The sequence below is a fragment of the Manis javanica genome, chromosome 5 (assembly GCF_040802235.1).
Source record: "Manis javanica isolate MJ-LG chromosome 5, MJ_LKY, whole genome shotgun sequence".
Lineage (NCBI taxonomy): Eukaryota > Metazoa > Chordata > Mammalia > Pholidota > Manidae > Manis > Manis javanica.
In genome coordinates this window covers 131,827,685-131,849,870 of record NC_133160.1, presented here as the reverse complement: position 1 = coordinate 131,849,870, position 22,186 = coordinate 131,827,685, and the positions used below count along the sequence as shown (strand labels likewise).

General features: G+C 32.6%; 1 protein-coding gene and 1 non-coding gene across 7 annotated transcripts in view; one reads left to right on the top strand and one right to left on the bottom strand.

Moving 5' to 3' along the window:
- CHIC2 (cysteine rich hydrophobic domain 2) overlaps positions 1–22,186 on the bottom strand; it is a 55,016-nt gene that overhangs the window by 12,993 nt on the left and 19,837 nt on the right. For 3 of the 6 annotated variants that reach the window (XM_073237609.1, XM_073237606.1, XM_036998788.2), the window contains 3 exons: positions 2,710–2,766; positions 2,484–2,543; positions 1,071–2,395 (listed from right to left, as the gene is read on the bottom strand). In XM_073237609.1, the coding sequence (XP_073093710.1) occupies positions 2,309–2,395; positions 2,484–2,543; positions 2,710–2,766 (204 nt within the window). In that variant the 3' untranslated portion in view covers positions 1,071–2,308. Of the gene's footprint in view, positions 1–1,070; positions 2,396–2,483; positions 2,544–2,709; positions 2,767–22,186 lie in introns of those variants that run through there. The other 3 variants (XM_073237611.1, XM_073237607.1, XM_073237608.1) reach the window with 1 other exon arrangement.
- On the top strand, positions 10,547–10,650 carry LOC118968451 (small nucleolar RNA U13). The gene has a single exon (XR_005056106.2). It is a non-coding gene; the product is annotated as a small nucleolar RNA U13 (small nucleolar RNA).

Genomic DNA, 22,186 nt, shown 5'->3' with positions numbered 1-22,186 from the left:
AAACCTTCATTTTTGCTCTTTGCTTCTCCTGGCTGTTGATCTGCCTCAGTCAAGAAGGTACTTCTATACCTTGTCCCCAAACATTGCTTTCCTAGTTTAGTTATCCTGCATAAGTCTTAGGTACCACGTTTACCACTATTCTGACTTACTTGTCCACAAAATGTTCACGAGCTTTCTGTCTAGCTATTTTATTTGAGCTAGATCCCTCCATTTCTCAGTTTCCTCATCTACAAAATAATTGGACTGAAGTAGATAGATTCTTTGAAGCTCTAAAATTCAGTAATTAAATGTCTAAACTACTTATAAATCAATATTCAATGAATACTTCTGTATTTCAAACATGTCCTCAATCAAGCAGTATGTGAGATTTCAGTTCTTGGGTATAGGCATTACATTCTATAGTATATACTACATAATGCAAAGTAAAGACTATCTTTGACTATGTTTGAATTTGTACTACTTTTAAAGAACATATCATATGAACTCTTCCTTCAGAAGTCACACACAAAAATTTCCCACTCTCATTTCTTCTAAATCATACTGCTCTACCACATATGAATGAAAGAAAAGTTGGTATCAAGCTGGTTTTTCTAGATTGTCTCCAATGTTATACAATCAAGGATAATTATTTTCCCATAAAAAATGAAATTTCTGTTAAGTTAAAAGAAAGTTGAGGCCAAAGAGAAACACTCAGTAAAAGGCCCTAAAATTCATTAGGTGAGGAAGCACACTCCCTTCTTACTAGATTATTTGCCATCTTAATTTTAAAAATTATTTTTTAGGGACATTTAGAAATTATGTTATTCCTCCATTCAACTATCACAAATATACATACTCCGAGAAAACTCAGAAAAAATACACTTTTTAAGCAATTCTTACACATTACTTTTTATTTTTACTACTATTCTGGATATCTTATGAAGGAGTGAGAAATAACATAATGACTTTAGGGGAAGTGTTTATCTAACAATTCATGATAAAGAAAACTATTTCACAAAGTATATCAGTCAGAATGTTTTGAAGGTTAGTAAATTATTTTTAGTTAATAAAAGAATGGCACAAAAATAAGCATGAATACAATGAGTATATTTTATGAATGAATGACATTTATATATTTTTTTCTGGGAATAATTTTTAAGTTTTCCTTTCCAAAGTAAATTAGAAATATGCAAAAAATATACCAATGAAAGCTTCAGTTTTAAGCTTAGTGTTTGGGTTCATAAGTATAATAAATATTTTTTCACAAAATCCTTTAAAACTCCTACTTATCCATTCTTCCCACAAAATACTAACTCTTACCATCGAAAGACTAGCATTTTCACAGGTCAATCTCAAAACAAGTTATCTGAATGTGCTTTTTTATTATAATGAAGCATCAAGTGTTTTTCTTATCATTATAAATTATCATGTTTAATATAGTAGATAATGATAAATCTACATTATTTAGTTCACTGAAAAGAGCTATTCTATGAAAAAAGACATTTTTAAGATGTTTTTATGTTCTAGGCTAGAAATTAAATCTGTATGATAATGAAAGGAAAAATGCTACAGAGAAAGATGATTTTATGGTAATTTCCAACTATTTAAGCACTGTTTTAATCAATTTATACACATACATACATACACAATCTGTGATGGCTTTACTGTTTCAAAGAATAGACAAAATTTGTCAGAAATAATGTGCCAGGTACCTCACAAAGGCTGACTTTAATTTTCAATAATTAACTCTTTCTTTAGATCTTCTTCTTTTAATATAATAACCTTTCCACATTTCAAACATCCAAACTCAAGGAAAAATAAACAAAAACAATAATTTTCTATAGTTTTCTGAACTTCTCAAAAGAAATGTTGTTAAAGTAAATCAAGGAGTCAATAAATTAAATCTCATACTGAACATAAGTTCTAAAATTCACTGAATATAGGTTAGATATCTTTTAAAGGATAAACACAGGATGAGACATGTCTCATCTTCTTACTTTTAAGATAATTTTTACAAAAAAAATCTAATTATACACTGAAAGATTCTTTAAAGACCTCTGAGGTACGGGCAGTTAAAATCTATAAAGGCTAAAGGTTTCTTAAGCTCGAATGGCTTGGCTCAAAGGTTTTCTTCCATACTTGGAAACTTGATTAGCATTATATAAAAAAGCCATATCTGACTTGCTGCGTAACCAAAGTTGTGGTTATTCTTTATACAGCATCTAAAATTTCACACTCCATCAACACATGTTCAGCCTATTTTATCTTGGCAATTAATTTATTATTTTTCAGAACACAGTGAAGCCTTGTTTTCAAGTCATTCATAACTTTATAAATCAGTCTTGCATATGAAACCATGCAACTGTGAACCGTAGAAAATTCTTGCACTCAGGAGATTAAGCTCTTGACACCTTTGCTGATTAATAATCATGGAAAGAATAAGATCAGAAGCAAAATAAATGATCATTTAATAGAGAAACTCACAAAACAGCCCTTTAACTTACATATTCCATCATGTTATTCGTTTCACATTTCCTTTTGCTCAGTCTCCAGTGCAGGCACAGCTAGACAAGTAGGAGAGTAAAAGAAGAAAAATGAGCTCTGTTTTATTGCAGCACACAGACTAACCCATTTGTCCACCTTTCATATTTTTAGTTCAACAAAAGCATCTGTTACCATACTGCGCAATTCAGACCCCAACAGTACGAAGCTGCTCCCTGTGGTACTCACCTTGTGGTATAACCTATTGTTTTCCCATTCTAATAACTTCTCAATCGATCTTCGTGTCTGGAAGACAAATGAGAAAGAAGTTTACTCTTGACTGGTTTTAGAAAAACTTTGTTTTGCAGCTGCTTTCTGTGTGAAAAGGAAAGAAACACAGACAGTGACTGAGTATAGGGTGGTCTATAACAGTATCAACATTCTAGTACTAAAGAGTGACCTGAACAGAAATAGCATCCTATTTTAATAAAGATGTGGTTTTGTTTTTTATTAGCACTACATCTTTTTTAAACTGTTTCAAACTTACTGGCCTCTGATTTAAAACTATTGAAGTATAAAAAGCTAATGTTAACTACCAAATTATATAAATTTAATCCTGATTTCTTTAAAAATATTTTTGTACTATGTAAACAGCACTGTAAGTTCATCAATATATATTTTAAAACCAAGGTTATTTAAGTGTTAGTTAACAAAATGCAAATGGCCTTTAGGGCAAATTCAAAAAGGAAACAATTAAAAGTTAATAAATGAAAGAAATCAATTAGTTATCAAACTACTTTCACATTGTACTTAAAAATAATGACCAAATTTAAAAGCTAATTTATTATTCCACAGATAAAGATTTTCAGAGAGAGGCAAAACTGTATTTAAACAAACAAAAAAATGACAGCAAATCAAACTCTCAATAGTACTGTTAAAGGAATCAAATGAGAAATTTACATTCAAGATCACTTGTTTTTTGCAATATATGCTATGCAGCATGAAATATTCTTATTTGGGAATATGAATAAAAGAGGGGATAATTCATGGTGCCAGGTGTTAGGATGAAACTGACACAGCTGCAGGTGCAAAAAGGACAGTGATGCCACAAGGATCAACTGCAACTTGGTGCAGCTGCAATTTCCTTGCAAAGGAAGAAAAAAAGCATCTAGTGCTATTAATATGGCACAACTAAAGTCCTAATAAATATGAAAATATGCATTTCAAGCAAGGATGAGCTAGGTGAAAAACAGTTGGGATGAAGAGGGTTTTGAATAGTGTTACATAATAAAATAGTTAATATTTATTTAAACATCTACTATAGTTACCTTATTACCTTTGAGCATGCTGAACATGCTGAAGACGCAGCATGTTCAGCATGTGTAGGTGTCAATTGTAGTACACAACTACAACAAATTACATTTTCGAAGCTTATTTCATAAAAATCAGAAAATCAACTTACTCTTTAGGTAATAATAAGCCAATGCAATGACTAATTTATTACATTACTTTTTCTGAACAGTTTTTTTTGGGGCAAGAATTTTAAAGGAAAAAAGTGCCCTTGTTAACAATGATCAGCAGACCTCACTTGTTTCTTTGTAAAGATAGCCTTTTAGAGGCAGCTCTCCTTTTAAATGAAAATAGGGCAGCAGTTATGGTCACACTTTTTGTTAATTTAGGTGCCAGTCAGCCCCAAATCAAAAGAAAATAAGGCTGCAGAGTGTAATTAACATTCAGTTCAGTCGTTTTGTCCCTTGTCTAGCCCCCAAGCTTTGTTAAAATTGCCATCTGAATGCTGAAGGCTGTAGGGAAATCGATTTGATTCTAATCGCACCATGAAAAGAACATGATCTAACTGCTTTCAGCCCTCCGTAAATCTGTACTAGGTCTTTAGCACAATGCAACTTCCAATTTAAAAAGCACTGAATGTCTCGTCAATGACTTTGTGAAGAAAAAAGAACAAGGAGCAGACATAAAAATTCCAATAGTTGTTTAAGCATTAAAGTTCATTTGCATCACAGCGAACCTGAAAAGGGCTGACCTCTCAAACCGCCTCTCAGGTCTATGAAGTTGTAGCCTTGACAAGCTCACATTGACAGAGCTCATTGACTCTGAAAGGCTACTCTATCAATGGGGAAAAATGGCAATAGGTTCTACTCCGAGCAGGCATCTGCCTGCCCACCCGCTGCTAAACCAATGGTAAAACCGATTCAAAACCTGAATCTACCTTGTAATCTTCCTTTCTGGGACCTTTTAATAATAGATTAAGATTACTATACAATTTGAAGTTTTACTTTTACTGATGGTTGAGAAGGGGAAAATGGGGTAAGAAAGAACAAGGATGGAGAGAACAAGATTTCCAAGGCTGTTGTTTTACATTAATGCATAAAATTAAGAGCTTAACATTACACTCTGCAAATACTCACTCAAAGAAAAAAGTGGAGTTGCTATCATTTCATCACAAATTTAAATCCATGCTATAAGGGTGGATCTCATTATGAATGGATCCCATGATGTATATGATACATAAACACACACAATTCAGAAACTTAAAAATACTTACTTTAAATGACTTAACTACCAGTATTTTGAATAAAACATAATTATAAAGCGTGAACCTTAAACTCCAAAATATTTATGTAGGAATTCTGAATCTACTCTTTGCCTCTAATTAGGAGTTTAATGACAGGGTTTGATATAATAATTGTACTTACAATATTGAAGGTTTCTGAACCAAACCTGGTAGGCCATGTTCTGAATAAACATCTAAATATAAAATATTTCTACACACTTGACAGTCTGGAGTAAAAGCTGTGAATTAGCACCCCCTAATCGTGTGGTTTAAGATTTCTTTCCTGCTTGACAGGTGAAAAAAAAGCACTTGCACGTGCAGCTTAATTAATCACTGCACTTGACATTTCGGTGATTTACAGTGAGGAGCAGGTGAGAACATACAAAACCAGAAAGGAACCCTTGATCAAAGTGAAACATTTCTAGCACACTAAGGTGACAAGAATGTAGATTCTAGCAGTAATGAAAAATTTTTAAAAATTAAAGAAAGAAACTGTGCCACAAATTATTTGTTAGTAACAACAAAAGCTTAAATTAAATGGGAAAAAAACTTTAACTACTGGGAATGTTTAATACTCTGCAATTATTTTCAGTTAACAAAATCAAAATATATTTTCAAGATTAAATACAATACCAATTTGGCAGATACTGAAAAAAATATATGACATTTCAGCATTTATAAAAGCTATTTAAAAGTCTTTAAACATGAAAAGAAAGCCTTATAATTGCAGTCATCTAGAAATAAGAGTTAAGAATTTAAGTCCACAGGGTTGTCAGATAGCTATTTCTAATAAAATGTAAAATTCAACTACCAAACTCTATAATGATCACTGGACAAGCAAATCTAACCATATAAAAATGTCCTTGATTTTTTAAAGGTTATATTAAAGGCTACCAAATTCAATACAAATTAAAGGAAACTAATAGGCATCAGGAAAAAATATGTATAGGGTTTGTCAATATGAAATATCCTCGCCCCCCCGAAAAAAAAATCTTTCAGTATTCTAGGCCAGTAGACTTCTAAAAACAAGTATCGTAATTTTCTTAAAAGAATTTGGTACTTGTGAAAAGCACCAGACTGACAGTCATGGGAACTAAAAATCTTCTATTTAACTGAAAGAACAGGGGAAAGGGCAGTACAGCCTTCAGTGCAAGCTTCCCTACAGTGGGCCTTAATCCTTTTCAGTGCTCACACCCTGGGGGTGAGAGGACAGGTTAGTGGTTCTTTACCAAAGAATCCTCAGTCCTCCTGTCTAAGATGATCAACAAGAAACCTTATTTTATCATAGATTATTATCCTTAATTAAAAAGACTAAGGCTCCCAGCTCACAATATGAAGCAGAACAAGTTTTTGATGAAAATGATGTCACGTCACTAACCTGGTCTGGAAGAGGAGAGCTCCAATCATCTGGGCCACCATCCATTCTCCCTCATCATACAGCTCACTTTTTCCCCCCACAAATTTGTCACTTCACACCTTGCTAATTATATTTTTCTCACTGGTGAACTATTTCTAATATAGCCATTCAGCAATGCTTTAGTAAAAAATAACAGAAATTCAAAAACATCATTTCAATTCTTAAATAGACATATTTGTTGAACAGATTTAACTTGAGTAATAACAAGTTCCAATAACAGAAGGATAGAAATTTGGGCACCTATTTTTTTTGTATTAAAGTATCATTGATATACAATCTTATGAATGTTTCACATGAACAACATAGTGGTTTCAACATTCACCTGTATTATCAAGTCCTCAGTGCCCGCCGCCCCCCCCCATTGCAGTCACTGTCTACCAGCGTAGTAAGATGCTACAGAGTCATTAGTTGTCTTCTCTGTGCTGTACTGTTGGGCATCTGTTTCTATTGCTTTGGTTCTTTTTAAATTTTTGGTAGGTTTGTGAAAATAAATCACAATATGAAAATTGCAAAGGAAGTAAAATAGCCTGAATAATTCACAAATGGCTAAACTATGATAATCAACAGTTAACTACAGCAGGCATGACATACTCCTATCACTGCTTGAGAAAGTGGTTTTTCAAAGAAGTGGTTTTCTAGAAGTTGCTAATAAAAATCAGTGGAAATCTCATGAATTTTAAAGTTCTTAAAGCCAAAGAAAAAATGTTACGTGTTAAAACTGCTAATAAAATTTCTCTGAACTGTTACCGAAGAAATAGCACTCAGTCTTTAGAACATAAAGATGCCAAGATATGTTAAAATGCATAAGTAGAATATCTCACAAATAGTTATTTATAGAAGTTCAGCTACTTTAATTTGAAATTAAAATTTGAATGGGATTTATTCATAACATCACAGAATGTCAAAGTGCAATTTCAAGTGTTTAACTTCTTGTTGAAAACAAGCTTAATTTTAAACTCCTAAGTTTATAATGCATTAACTAAGCTTTAACTTGAATAATGCTTTAAATATATTCATAATCTTTTTTTAAGTATTTTTCAAAAAAGAACCATACTTATCTTCTGACATCTGTGCAAATTCAAATTGCTACAAAAGTGAAACAAAAATGTTCTTAGTTATAAGTCATTAGAAGGAAACCATATAAAATGTTAATTGAATTATTTCAACTTTAGAGAAAATTATGTGATTCACTTGTTTGTTCTGGATTAATATAAATCTTTTATTATAGTGATATGCAAAAAATTAAAAGGCATTCTCAGTATGATGATAAATGAAAAATCTGGATCACCAAAAAGACAAATTAGAATCTGATCAGATTCCTCAAAAGGATTTTTAAACAAATGGCCTTCTTGTACTTAAAAGGCTCCTTTAAAGATTTTTTATGTGAACATTAACTTTTAAATAACCTAGATAAACTAAAACATCCACCAAAGTATCATAAGAATAACCCTTTCTTTTACTAATGTTTATTAAATGTAATGTTCAAAATGAGGTTAAGCTAAACGACTGCAAACATTTGGGTATGAAAAATAACCTCTTAATCCTGAGCAGTAACACATAGATACTAATCTTAAATAAGGGATTCTTACATGCAATTTCTTCAAAATTTGTGACCAAGGCTAGTGATTCTTAACTTTTTTAGGTTAAGAATCACTTACCTGACTACTTTGTGAATAATGGAAAAGGCACATATGCACAGATATTTAAATGCTGTACACAATTTTAAGGGAGTTATTCACTAACTTCTGGTAACATTTCAGAAAATACTAGTTAACACCTCAAAAAACTAAAACTGAGTTTCAATTGACAGTAGAAGATTACAAAAACTTGTTCATAACACAAATAGAGTTAACTAAGCCAATTAATCAAAAGTATTACTATCAGGGATTTGTAAAAAAAACACATAATTACACAAGAAAGAATCACTGGTTAGGACCAACTAGGTAGAGTGGAAAAAAAAAATCGCCTGCTCATTGATTATAATGAATAACCAGAGAAACCAAAAGAGGTAAGGAATAGTAATATGTATCTGACTCCATACCAGCTGTCTTCCCTTTGTTATTTTACTTAATCTACATGGCACCTTGTATTCCTTTCATTTTACAAATGAAAACTATGGCTTGGAGGAATTAAGACACTTAGCTACACTAGGAAAGGATCATGCTAGGATTCGAAACAAGGATTATATAGCCTTCCTTCAACATTATGCTCTTTCCATTATTCTACAGAGTTATGAATTTCTAAAGAACCCATAACTTGTCAAATAATATGCCTATGACATGGAGATATCTAAGCCACCAATCAGGCTGTCTGCCTTAAACAACCAACTTACTCTAAAACTAAACTTTTCCCAGCTCTAATTTTCTGTGGTTCTAAGGTCTGGGAAATACCTATTCTACTGTATTCTGCAGTCTCAAGGAGATTTATCCAAAGTGTCTTTTATCTGGTTTTAACACCTTTCCTCATGCAATAAAACATGACTTGAGGTATATTTCTTTTTTATAGATTACACAACACAGGTTTATTTTTAAAATCGTATTTTTAAACCATCAGAAAATTCCAGAAGCCATATGAACTAGATGAAATAAAATCCAGAGAAGGAAAGAGCCCTTCCTAAATTATTTGATAATTACTGGCCATTTTCTTACTTTGTAGATTTCAGGAGTGGGCTGAGGATCAAGCCTGGCACAACAAGTGGAACACTACTGGGAGGAAAGGGAAATCAACAGAGCTTCTGCAGGTTGTATGGGCTGGCTCAATGGACCGGAAATTAAATGTATCTTAAAATGCAAAGCCAGTTTTCCCTAGAAACATTACTGAGTTCTGGGGCAGCATGGAAGGGTGGCGGACCAAGCCAGAAAAGCAAAAAAAAATTATTCAGTCTCCCAGTGCTTAGGAGAGAAAGGAGGATCTGAAACATGCACATGATTGGTCTACCCCTTCAAGACACTTGAACTTGAATGAGATGGAAGGCTAAAAAGCCAATCTCAAAATATCCTAAGGTATACAGCTTTTAGGGTGAGGAGACAAAGACCTGCCAGGCCTTAATCAAAAGTCTAGAACAGCCATACCAGAGAAACAGAGAAAACCAGAGGTGAACTGAATCTTACTAAACTTGCAAACCAGACTGACCAGCTCAGTCTCTGATTAATGATCATTCCCTTTTACCTTATCTGCCTAATAGAGGAAAGAAGGGATCCTTGATCGTGGAAGATCTCATTTGGAGCTTCTACTTCATTTTGTATATAATATCTAGTACAAAATAAAGAACTGTAAGAGGTAGGAAAATGTGACCAATCATCAAAAGGAAAGAACCCACAGAAACAGACCCACCAGTAATCCAGGTATTGGTGTTAGCTGACACTCAACAAAATAGAGGGAAAAGACGGACAAAAATTTGGGTGAAAAGATGAAGAGTTTAAAAAGAGAAGTGGACTCTATAAAAGCATCAGATGGACATTCTGGAACTGAAATATACAGTATCTTAAGAACTCACTGAATGGGTTAACAACAGCCTGGACACCAGTGAAGATAGGCAAATCTTTCTACAAACCACCAAACCAATACTATGTCCTAAATATTCATAGAGAACTGAATGTCAGCCAACTTCTGGCAAATCACACTTTTGAAGGAGTTTAACACATCTATAAAGTCCCAGTGCTAGCTCTGCACATTTAAGGCTCAAAGTTCATACTTTTTTGAGTATCCTCTTTTATGATAATAGTAACATATCTTTATTACAATTAAAAACAAATTGTCAGTGCTGTTCACACTAATGGCTATAATTTATTTAGTTTATATTAAGAATGAATTTTCTAAGTGTCAAGCCTAAGATATTCTTTCAAATTAAATAACAATACATTCCTCCTCAATTTTATGATACAGGAGATACTGAGGAAAGGGCAAGAAACTACAAACTGAGCACCTACGGATTAACATAGAAAACCCAAATCTCCCTTCAGTGAGAGTCCCTGTCCCTCCTACACTGTTGGGTTAACTCATTTCACAGCATTCTCAATCTAAGAGTAAATACACAAGTTTCACGGAAGAATATAGTATTAGGAAAAAAAAATACTTTATCGAAAATCACGTGCATGATCCTTTCGTAGTGCATAAGAATGATGACTGGGTGTTCATGCTCTTGTGTGACATGTGCCTCCCTCAAACCTTGTTACAACACAGGCACATTATCCATACGATGTGAAGGAAAAGAAAAAAAAATCATGTGCTATTATTTGCTAGGGAGTGAATAACTAATAACTTTTTTTCAAAGACAGGTATGTTGGTTTCTATTTACTTTTGGAGAAGTAAAACAGAAGTAAAAGCAATATATCAACTGTCAGCTGTCCAACTGGAACTCTGTATAAAAACTGTTTAAAATGTACTTTTTGGACATTACATAATGATAAAGGGGTCAGTCCAACAAGAGGATATAACCATTATAAACATATATGCACCTAACACAGGAGCACCAGCATATGTGAAACAAATACTAACAGAATTAAAGGAGGAAATAGAATGCAATGCATTCATTTTAGGAGACTTCAACACACCAGTCACTCCAAAGGATAGATTGACCATACAGAAAATAAGTAAGGACACAGAGGCACTGAACAACACACCAGAACAGATGGACCTAATAGACCTCTATAGAACTCTACATCCAAAAGCAACAGGATACACATTCTTCTCAAGTCCACATGGAATAGACTACATACTAGGCCACAAAAAGAGCTCAGTAAATTCCAAAAGATTGAAATTCTACCAACCAACTTTTCAGACCACAAAGGTATAAAACTAGAAATAAATTGTACAAAGAAAGCAAACAGGCTCACAAACACATGGAGGGAGGCTTAACAACATGCTCCTAAATAATCAATGGCTTAAGGACCAAATTAAAATAGAGATCAAGCAATATATAGAAACAAATGACAACAACAACACAAAGCCCCAACTTCTGTGGGATGCAGCAAAAGCAGTCTTAAGAGGAAAGTATATAGCAATCCAGGCATATTTAAAAAAGGATGAACAATCCCAAATGAATAGTCTAAAGTCACAATTATCGAAATTGGAAAAAGAAGAACAAATGAGGCCTAAAGTCAGCAGAAGTAGGGACATAATAAAGATCAAAGAAGAAATAAATAAAATTGAGAAGAATAAAACAATAGAAAAAATCAATGAAACCAAGAGCTGGTTCTTTGAGAAAGTAAAATGTACTTTTCTACTGCACCTACTTTATCTACATTATGGTCTCCTTCCTTTACAATGAATGAGTTTGTATTGTCAAGAAACACAAATTCATTTAAGCATTAGAAAAATAACTAGCTGAAAGAGATAAATCTGCTGAAAATCTAAATAAAGTATTGTGAAAGCTGATATAAAATGCTTGGACACTGTTATCATTTATAAATCAACTGGATAAACTCAGTTAAGTTCCAACAACATTCTATGAGCCTGAACCTCTTAACTTACAAAATAATGATCTTTTAAACTCCTTCCAAACCTCCAAAATCACCCACTTCTAGGTATAAAATCAAATTATGATAAAAAATAGCTTTTGTATCATTACTGGAAAGTGAAAAAACAGATGAGATTTGAGTTATAAGCCTAAGTCATGGCTTAGTTTTATAGGCTATGAGACCTCAAACAAATCACTTAACTTCTAGGCCTCAGTTTTCTCACCCTTAAAATAGTAATAATATGAATAAAACCTATTAGCATTTGGTGAAGATTAAATTACATAGTACAAGCAAAATGATTAAATCAATCCCTAGCATATACTAAACACTCAGTAATTATTAGATGCTATCATGGTATTTATAAAACAGGATTGTTGTCAAGATTAAAAGAGAAAATGTATGGGTTTTACAATATATGCATGTACCAAATCATCATGTTGTACAATTTAAATTTGCACATTTTGCAACTGTATTTCAATAAATCTGGAAAAAAGGGGAGAATGTATAGGGTAGATCTTATGTTAAGTGTTATTACAAACACAGAGGAGAGAGAGGGAAGGAGGAAATTATTAGAGGTTGTGATTACATTTATGGCATTCTTTATAGTGACAATTTCATGGGTATATACTTATCTTCAAATTCATCAAGGAGTATACATTAAACATGCAGCTTTTTTGTATTGTCAGTCATATTTCAATTAAAAAAAGAAAGAAATTCAAAAAGAGAATGCATATAAAACATCTTGCTAATATCAGGTATATACAATAGATTTCTTTTCTCTGAAAGTAGAGCATTCCTATAAAAGTTTTCTTAAGCCACAATGGAGTAAAGCAAAGAAACAATTACCATTAATGAAATATTTTCTGACCATTTCCAGACCTAAAAAATAACCTCTCTTAGGTTTTTCTGATACCTTGGGCCACATCTTGCTAAAAGATTCACAGAGTAAATCAAGATAAAACACAGATGCTCACAAACACAGTTCAAAGCTGTGGCAGCTTGATGTGGAGACACTGAGTATATAGTTCTTGGGAAAGGAGTCTGGTGACACCACTCTCATTTCCTGGGGTCTGTGATGTCTCTGTAATGGCTCACTGCAAAACAAACCCTGAACACTATTTTTGCTTTTTGCTTTTTTGTGAAAGTGAAAATTCTCTTCAGATTTCTTTTGGTTAGTGGAAACAGGTACTAATGAAGGTCTTTCATAAAAGGGAAGTGGCATAACATCAACTTGTGAAAAACAGGGGATACTTGTAATCATTATCCTTCTCTTCATTTTTTCCTTGGAGTCTATTATTCCATTAATACCACTACAGTTTACATTTTATAGCAAAACGTCTTAAGTTGGACATCAGGAATTTAGCAATGTAGAGTGATCTGTATTATAAAGCAAATGTTAGTATCTTAAATTACATTAAGGCAGGTCTAAAGATCAAACATCTAATATTATGTGAAAAGTATTCTTAAATATAAAATCAAAATGTTTCTTATTTAAATATGCAAATGTATAAGTTTCTTTCTTCTGGGTACATGATAGAAATTTCTGTAAATCATATTTTATATTTCTACATCTATTACTGTACATTAAAACAGCATATAAACCTTTCTCTTTCACAAACATCAGGCTCCTAAAACCCCTCTGTAATAAGAGCATATGAAAGTGGAGAAAAAAGGAAACTGAAGAATATTATTGACCATATGAAAACCTCATAAGTATTTGTTATATTTACCAAAATAAAACAAACTGGATAACATTTAAAAAATTAGCAGTGACTCTCTATATCTTCAAATCAATAATAATGGCTATCATAAGAATACATTTCATTCATCATCCCTTGTTCACTGAAAGTTTTCAGGATTTTCCTTCACTAAAATTTCATTAAGATGCTTTTAAGTTTGTTTGCTTTGTTTCATTATCTACAATATATTAGAGGAATTTTTCTTCAAAATATTCACCCAAAAGTTCAATGCCATTCTCATTTTATGATTCAGTTACTGAATATAAATGCTCAAACAAAAACCCAGAGTAAATTTAGAGTTTTGAAAGCTCTGGGTAACTTTTAGCCCTGTCAATATACCTGAGTAAGTATATTTCAAATTTCTCCCATATACAAATTTTTGTAGCATTCTTAATTATGACTCACCCAAGTTCACTTAGCCTTAAATCTCTTTAGGTCTTACAAGGCTGCATTCTCACTCAAAAACCCCCATTCCTGACCTCTCCCATTTGGCTTCCCAACCCCTAGTATACCCCAAACAAAGCAATTCATAATTACCAGATAACTAAACTTCAGCATGAAAGAAAGATATCCAGAAGTAAATCAAAGCACAATTTATCTTAGAAGAAAAACAGACTGGATACAAACCCTTCAAAGTTTCAAAAACCAACTAGTAATTATCTAAAAAACAAGCCTCAGAGAAGAAAAAAAATGGTAATAAAAAACTAAACAATCTACATGAAAATATTTTACTGAAATGTTACTATTTAGATTTGAAATATGAGAACTTCTTTACTGAAAGCTTGGAAGCAGAGATGTTTTGTAGACCGACACAGCTCAATTTTCAAAGGATTATCAATTTTCAGAGCTGAAAAGTATCTGAGAAATCAGTCAGCCTCTCCTTTCCTCAGACTAAAAGAAAAAAAAGCACAAGTCGGGGAGGGGGAGAGAAAACCTTTAGCCTCAGAGAGGTTTTTATGTGACTCTTAAGGTCACCCAGCTTCAAACAGTGATTTACTAGGTTTACACTTTATCACACTGCCCCTGCAGAAAAAAAGTCTGTTATTTACTCTTAAAAAAAGATGCTTTTATTTACTTAGGAATCTTGTTTTTAATAATAAGGATCATATCTCCTAAAATGTTACAATCTGACTACTTCAAAAGCCAAAGAGTACATTCATTCAACAAATACTTACTGAGCACAAATAGATGCTAGGCATTGTGAGAGGCACGGGGGATACAGTAGTTAATTAGCAAGACTGACACTGGGAACAATAATAATAAAATGATCATAACAACAACTGCCATTAATTAAGCACCTACTATAGGCAAAATACTATACTAAGGATTCTAGAGGCACTTGCTCTAATTCTTAAGATAACACTGCAAGGAAAGATTAATAGCCCCATTTTAGTCAGGTAAAAACTGAGGTTCAGAGAGAATAAACTGATCAGCCACTTAAGAGTAAGTGCCATTTTCCAAACCAATTCTCACTAGAACCAAAGTGCAGAACACATGTTGCAGCCTACTTTCCTATTCCTAAGTCTCTGATACAGGACTAAATACAAGTTAAGAGTATAAAGGGGAATGGAAATACACACTATTTACAAGTCTATATAGAGAGCACTTTTAGAAAGCCATACAATTCTGGTCACCATATGTAAGAGAGAGATTAAAGCACTACAAAACCAAAAAGAGGTTAAGACAACTAACAAGATTAAGAAGCTAGTGTATAAACTGTCTAAAACTTAGGGTTTTTCAGTCAGAAAAGATAATGGCTGAGAGCACATGTAAACGAAGCCTATAAAGTCACTGAACTTAGGATATTATGTATGTGCGTGTGTGTGCGCGTGCATGCGCGCGCAAAATATCTCAGAAGACTGAAACTAATACTTTAGGATGGAAACAAACCAAAACAAACAAGAAATACTACAATACAACATACATTAAAATTATGAAACTTGTTTCCTCAAAAAATAAGCAGGCTGAAAGTACACACAAGTCACAGAGGGCTCACTAACCTGGACATCAATTTTCTTAACTATAATACTACAATTAAGGCACCATCAAGAAGCAAAATAGAAACAGAAATATAAACAAAAATAAGCTTTTACAAAGTAGACATCATAAAATCTAATGAAGCTGAAGCATTTAATTCACTTCTATGCTCCTTGGACTCTTACAGAGAACCTACTAAAAGGCTGAGGCTTCCTTTAAAAAAAGCTGTTTTACTGTCTTCCAAGTGCTTATCACTACTTGTAATGACCTCACTACTTTTTGTCTATCTTTAAAGTCCACAAAAGGAACCAAGTAACTTATAAACAGTACCTAAATGCATCTAGAAAAGTACAAAGCCCACATTGTGGGTTCAGAAATATTAAGTGAATTAATTAGTAAGTAACTTCCAAAGAATGGCACAATAATAGCAGCATAAAGAAATCTCAGCAAAAATGAGCAATTTCATTAAATATATATGCTTATCTTCCAAGAGTTATCAACTTTATTAAATAAGTCATTTTAAACATTATTAAAACAAATGTTATATAATAAAATGAAAAATTCAAATGAGTATTTGAGATATAACACAAGACCTCAAATACATGTTGTCACTGTGATTGCAAGTGGCTACTTCATATTTCTAGACCCTTAGACACATATTGTCTTTGTGATATGCTACTTCATGAAAAATATGACAAGTAGTTACAAACTTAAACTGTGTACTTACCTAGCGCATATTCCAAACAGACTATATGTTCTTTGAGTAAAGCATTAATATGTATCTTTCTATCCCCAGCACCTTAACATGGTACTGTTATGTCAAGAACACTTCTATAAAAAGAGGACCTTCAGACATTCATTTCAGCAAAGACAAAGAAATACGCACCATATGTACTCTCTGGCCTAGAACAACCAAAAAAAAGAGAGACAAAAATATATAAAAGTGTTTTCAAGACAATGGACAACAGACAACAAACGACAGTGATTCCTTATAGACCAGAAACAAATGAGATAGCCCTATGAATTCCCACGCTATTGAAGTAGGAGAGATTCCAGGCCACAGCAAAGGAAGGGAGAGCCTAGAAAAAGCCTGGGACTCCCTGAGAAACAGAGCTGAGAATCTTGGAAGACCAGGGCAGCTAGAAGCCACAGCACATGGTACCACAGAGGAGAGTGCTACACAAAGAATGAACTCCAAAGATCAGCAGATAGTTCCTACTGAATATAAGTGAGTATTGAGCAGCAAATGCAGGTAAGAAAACTACCAGATTTAGAACAAGGAACTACTGGGAAGGACTAGAGGCAACAGTGTCCAAAACTCACAAAGGTCCAGCTCAGGGCCACTTTCCATCAGACAGACTAGAAAGCATCAAAATTCCTAAGCCATTGAGTCTAGTATCCAGGATCTTATCTCACTAGTGAGAAATAACTACTCCTAGACTAATACTGCTCTGATTCAAGAAGTTAAACACAGAATTACCTTATGACCCCACACTCTTTGGTATATACCTAAAAAAACGGACAAGTACCAAACATGTACATGTACAACCATGTTCATAGCAGCACTAGTCACCTTTTGGATGGAAACAGCCTAAATATCCACCAATGGATGAATAACTAAACAAACTGTGTTACACACATACATACAATACTGTGGAATATTATTCAGCCATAAAAAGAATAAAGTATCAATATATGCTACAATATGGATGAACTTTGAAAACATCAAGCCAAGTGAAAAAAGCAAGACACATTAAGGTCATATATTGTATAATTCCATTTATACAAAATATCCAGAATAGATAAATCCATAGAGATAGAACACAAACTGGTGGTTGACAGGGGTGGGAGGGATAGGGTAATAGGAAGAAACTAGTTAATGGGTAAGTGGTTTTACTTTGGAGTGATGGAAATGTTTTGGAACAAGACAGATGTGATAGTTGCAAAACAGTGAATGTACTAAATGCTACTGAATTGTTATCCACTTTATAATGGCTAATTTCTGCCTATGTGAATTTCACCTCAATAAATTATTTTTGAAAATAAGAATGCAGAAAATGAAAATGGAAACTAAAAACTGGGAAGAAAAGAAAATAGCAAAACAGAAGACTTAAATTTAGCCATATCAATTATCACAATAAATGTAAATGCTTCAAAATCCCTAGTTAAAAGGCACAGATTATCCGACTGAATAAAAAAAGCAGGACCCAACATATTTTTATAAAAAATGAACTTTAAATAAAGGCACAAGTAAGTTGAAACTAAAATGATGGAAAAGCTGTGACATGCTAATATTAACCAAAAGAAAGTTGGAATGACTATTATTATTAGACAAAGTAGATTTCAGGGAAAAAATACGATTAGAGATGAAGAGGTCAATCCATGGAGTAGACAAAAAACCTGTTAAATTTATATACCTACTTAGAGTATCAAAATAAATGAAACAAAACTAAGAATAAATAGACAAACCCATAACTACACAAAGTCTAAGACTTTATTCATCCTTTCTGGATAAATGCTAGAACTAGGAGACAGAAAATCAGTAAGAATACAGATGATTTGAACAATGTTATCAAAAAACTTTTATAAAACTGACATTTATAAAACACTCCACCCCGTAACAGATGAATATACATTCTTTTCAAGTGCACAAGGATCAATTACCAAGACAGTTCATATTCTGGGTAATAAAACAAGTCTTAATAAATTTAAAAGGATCCACAACATACCAAGTATTATCTAACTACAATGAAATTAAAAAATCAGTAACAGAAAGGTATCTATAAAATCCCCCAAATATTTGGAAGCTAAATAAAATTCTTCTAAATAATGCATTGGTCATAGAAGAAATCAAAAGAGAAATACAAAAGTAAAATTAATGAAAATTAAAATATAACATATCAAAATGTGGGCAATACAACTAACAGTTCGAGGGAAGGAAATTTATAACACTAAAACATCAGAAGAAAGGTCTCAAATCAATGACCTTTGTTTCCATCTTAAGAAACCAGAAAGGAAGGAGCAAGGTAAATCCAAAGTAAGAAGAAATAAAATAATACAAGTCACACTGAAACCAATGAAATATAAAAAAAAACAATCAATAGAAATAATCAATGAAACCAAAAGCTGCTCTCTAAGGTTAATAAAATTGATAAACCACTAACCAGACTGGTCAGGGGGGGAAAAAAAAGAGAGACACACACACAAAGAATAATTTAACTTCAGGAATAAGTTAAGATGCCATCACTAGAGATTTTGCAGATAGTAAAGGAAAATAAATGAACATTATGAACTGTATGTATATTATTCAACAACTTAGGTAAAATAGACAAATCCCTTGAAAAACAAGCTTGGAAGCTCAACCAAGATAAAACAGATGACCTGAAAAGTCCAACATCTATTAAAAAGATTGAATTTGTAGTTAAAAACTTCCAACAAAGAAAACTCCATGCCCAGACAGCTTCACTGGTGAAATCTTCCAAAATTTAAGAAAGAAATAACACATATTTTGCACAAACTCTTTGGATAACTAAAGAGGAGAGAATACTTCTCAATTCATTTTATGAGGCTATGATTACCCTGTGCCAAATTCAGATATTACAAGAAGAGAAGAATACAGAAAAACATCCCTTGTGAACATAAATGTGAAATTAAACAAACCTAGTCAATCAAATCCAACAAAAATATAGAAAGAAAAAAGAGACATAATCGAGTGGAGTTTATTCTGAAATTTAAGGTTGGTTTAACATCCAAAAATTTAATCAATGTAATTCGACACATTTCTAAACTAAAAAGAAAAACCATACAACCATCTCTAAAGAAGCAGGAAAGGCATTTGACAAAATCCATTATCTATTTCTGATAAATAGTAAATAATAAACTATTGAAACACAAAACAAACAGATGAATCTCAAATGTAGTAGCTAAATGAAAGAAGCCAGATTCAGAAGGCTATACATACTCTATAATTCCAATTTACAAAATATTCTAGAAAAAGCAAAACTGTAGGGATAGAGAAGAGATCAGTGGTTCCAGGGTTTTAAGAGTCAAAGAGGTTATGACCACAACCACAAAGGGTAAGACAACACAAGAAGTTTTTTGGAGTGAGAGAATTGTAGTGCATCTTGATTGTGGTGGTGTTCACACAACTCTATTTGTCAAAAATCACAGAACTATACACCAAGAAGAGTGAGTTTCACAATATATTAAATAATTTTCAAAAATAGGCTAGTGCAATTTTTTTTTAAAAAAGGTAAAAGCAATTTGGAAGTCTAAAAATGATAATAGGACAGATTAAAAACAAGGTCTCCAGAACAAGACCAGGTCATAAAAAGAGGCACTCAGTTGAGGATAGGTTTCAAAGGCAAGGCAGAAACGTAGTTATTGAAACTGTTGAATAATGTCAGAAAGGTGAAAATGCTGAACTGCATACAGAGTGCACCTCTGGTCCTCATTTATCTTACAGTCTGAGACAATCACAAATGAGGACAAAGGAAAAGTTCAGAGGCTGGCAATCAGGCAGAGTTTTAGCCTTTATTTATACTAGTATCTCTCAATCAAGGATTCTTAAAATGGAATACCTAGATAGAATTTCAAAGAGTTCATAAAAATGGATGAACAAAAATATATCTTTATTTTCCACTAACCTCTAACTAAACTAGCATAATTTTTTCTTAGGTTATGAATGTATGCAACTAACTGTGGTAGACTAAACAGAACCTGTATCTTTATCACTCACAGAAATCAAAGCTTTTTCCTATCACATCATATTACTTTGGATCTTCTGCTTATTTTGCATGTATTAATAAAGAAACATTTATAAATCATACAAGGGGTTTTAGAATTCTAACAACTATATAATTGGTTTCCTCTAAAATCCCATGTATTTTATTTTATATATTTGGAACATATTACATCTTTTAAAATACAAATAAAACATTATTCTAAGAAAGGGTTCACAGGCTTCCCCAAAGTACTAGGGGTCCATGGTAAATAAAAGGTTAAAAATCTGAGCTCTAAACTAATCATCCTGCCCCCATCTTACAAAGCAACCCTTTTTCAAGACCTCTAATACTTTGAATACATGCACGAAGGGTCACTTTCTTTATGGTTATACAATAGTTTACACCCACAACAGCAAAATGCACAGCTTTTTGTCAAAGCAGTTCATATAAAACTAAACATATTTATACAGAGAGACATTAGACTGAATACTACACTGTTAAAGGAAATGTACTTTCTGAAACTACATAAGGGAATAGTCTAAAAAACATTAATCTACCTTATGGCTCAAATAAAAAGGAACTTAACCAAAGCCTCTGAAAAATTACCTTAGGTTGCTGAGAATGTGTGGAGAAAGATAGTAAATTTAATTTTGTTTACTTTAGTTGTCTAAATCCTACACTGTGCACACACTGAAGTATCTTGTTTAAAAAAGTAGAAAACAAAAGACCTCAAAACCTCAAAATCACACATTTCTACAGTAATAAAACTCTATAATTCTTTGTGTTAAATAACAGCAAATTGCCAATCAATGAGATACAGCAGTCATTTAAACAATGGAAAGATCCAAACAGTAGGAGGGATGCAAGAATCTAAATTATAAAAGCTTCAAGTTAAACTATGCATCTCGGGAAAAGCAGAGATTTTAAAAAGTCTATGATCTGAAGATGATCTGGTGAGAACTATGGGGAAAAATATTCTTGTAGAAAACCAAGTATTACAAATATTACAGTAAATATTACAAAAATTCTATTATCAAGACTATTTCCTTCCTATCACTAAAATATTATATAACAGAAATCAAGGGAAAAACAATTTGCTTTTCCGTATTTCCTATTTTTCAACAATAAAATGAAAAGGAGCCATACAAAACCATTCAATTTCAACTTAACAATACTTCATTTTCATACATGTAATTACCACAATTTTTTAGAACGTCAACAAAAATGCATTGCATTCAACTTAATTTGCCATTATCTCTACCCACCTCTTGGAAATTTTTTACTAAAACCAGTCAAAATTATGACTCCTTAGATTATTTTTTCTGATTACAGAATCACTATGTATTCATCTTGGGAAACTTGAAAAATACAAAACAGCAACAACAAAAAACAAAACAAAATTCCTCATAATTTTACCAAACAGAAAAAAGCATTTACATAAAGAAACTTTATTTCATCAAATGGGTATTGTTTTACATATTAGTAACAATGCTATTGATCAATATTTATTAGACACTTACTTTTAGCTGTTTATCTAAGAGCTTTACAAACAATCCTGCTCAAGTAGGTAGGTGAATACTGACATTTTACAGGTATGTCAACTAGAGTCTAAAGACAGGACACATGCCTGAGGTCACAGAGCTAAGTGGTAGACCTGAACCCAGCATTCTTGATCACTATACCATACTACCATTAGTGTATGTATACAGAATGCTGCATTCTAGTCTACTATTAATTTCCTATGTCATAAAAATTATGATAGCTATATAATATAACAGCATGTAGACATCATTTATTTAATCACCCCTGTATTCAGGATAGTGTGACTCATTCAACAC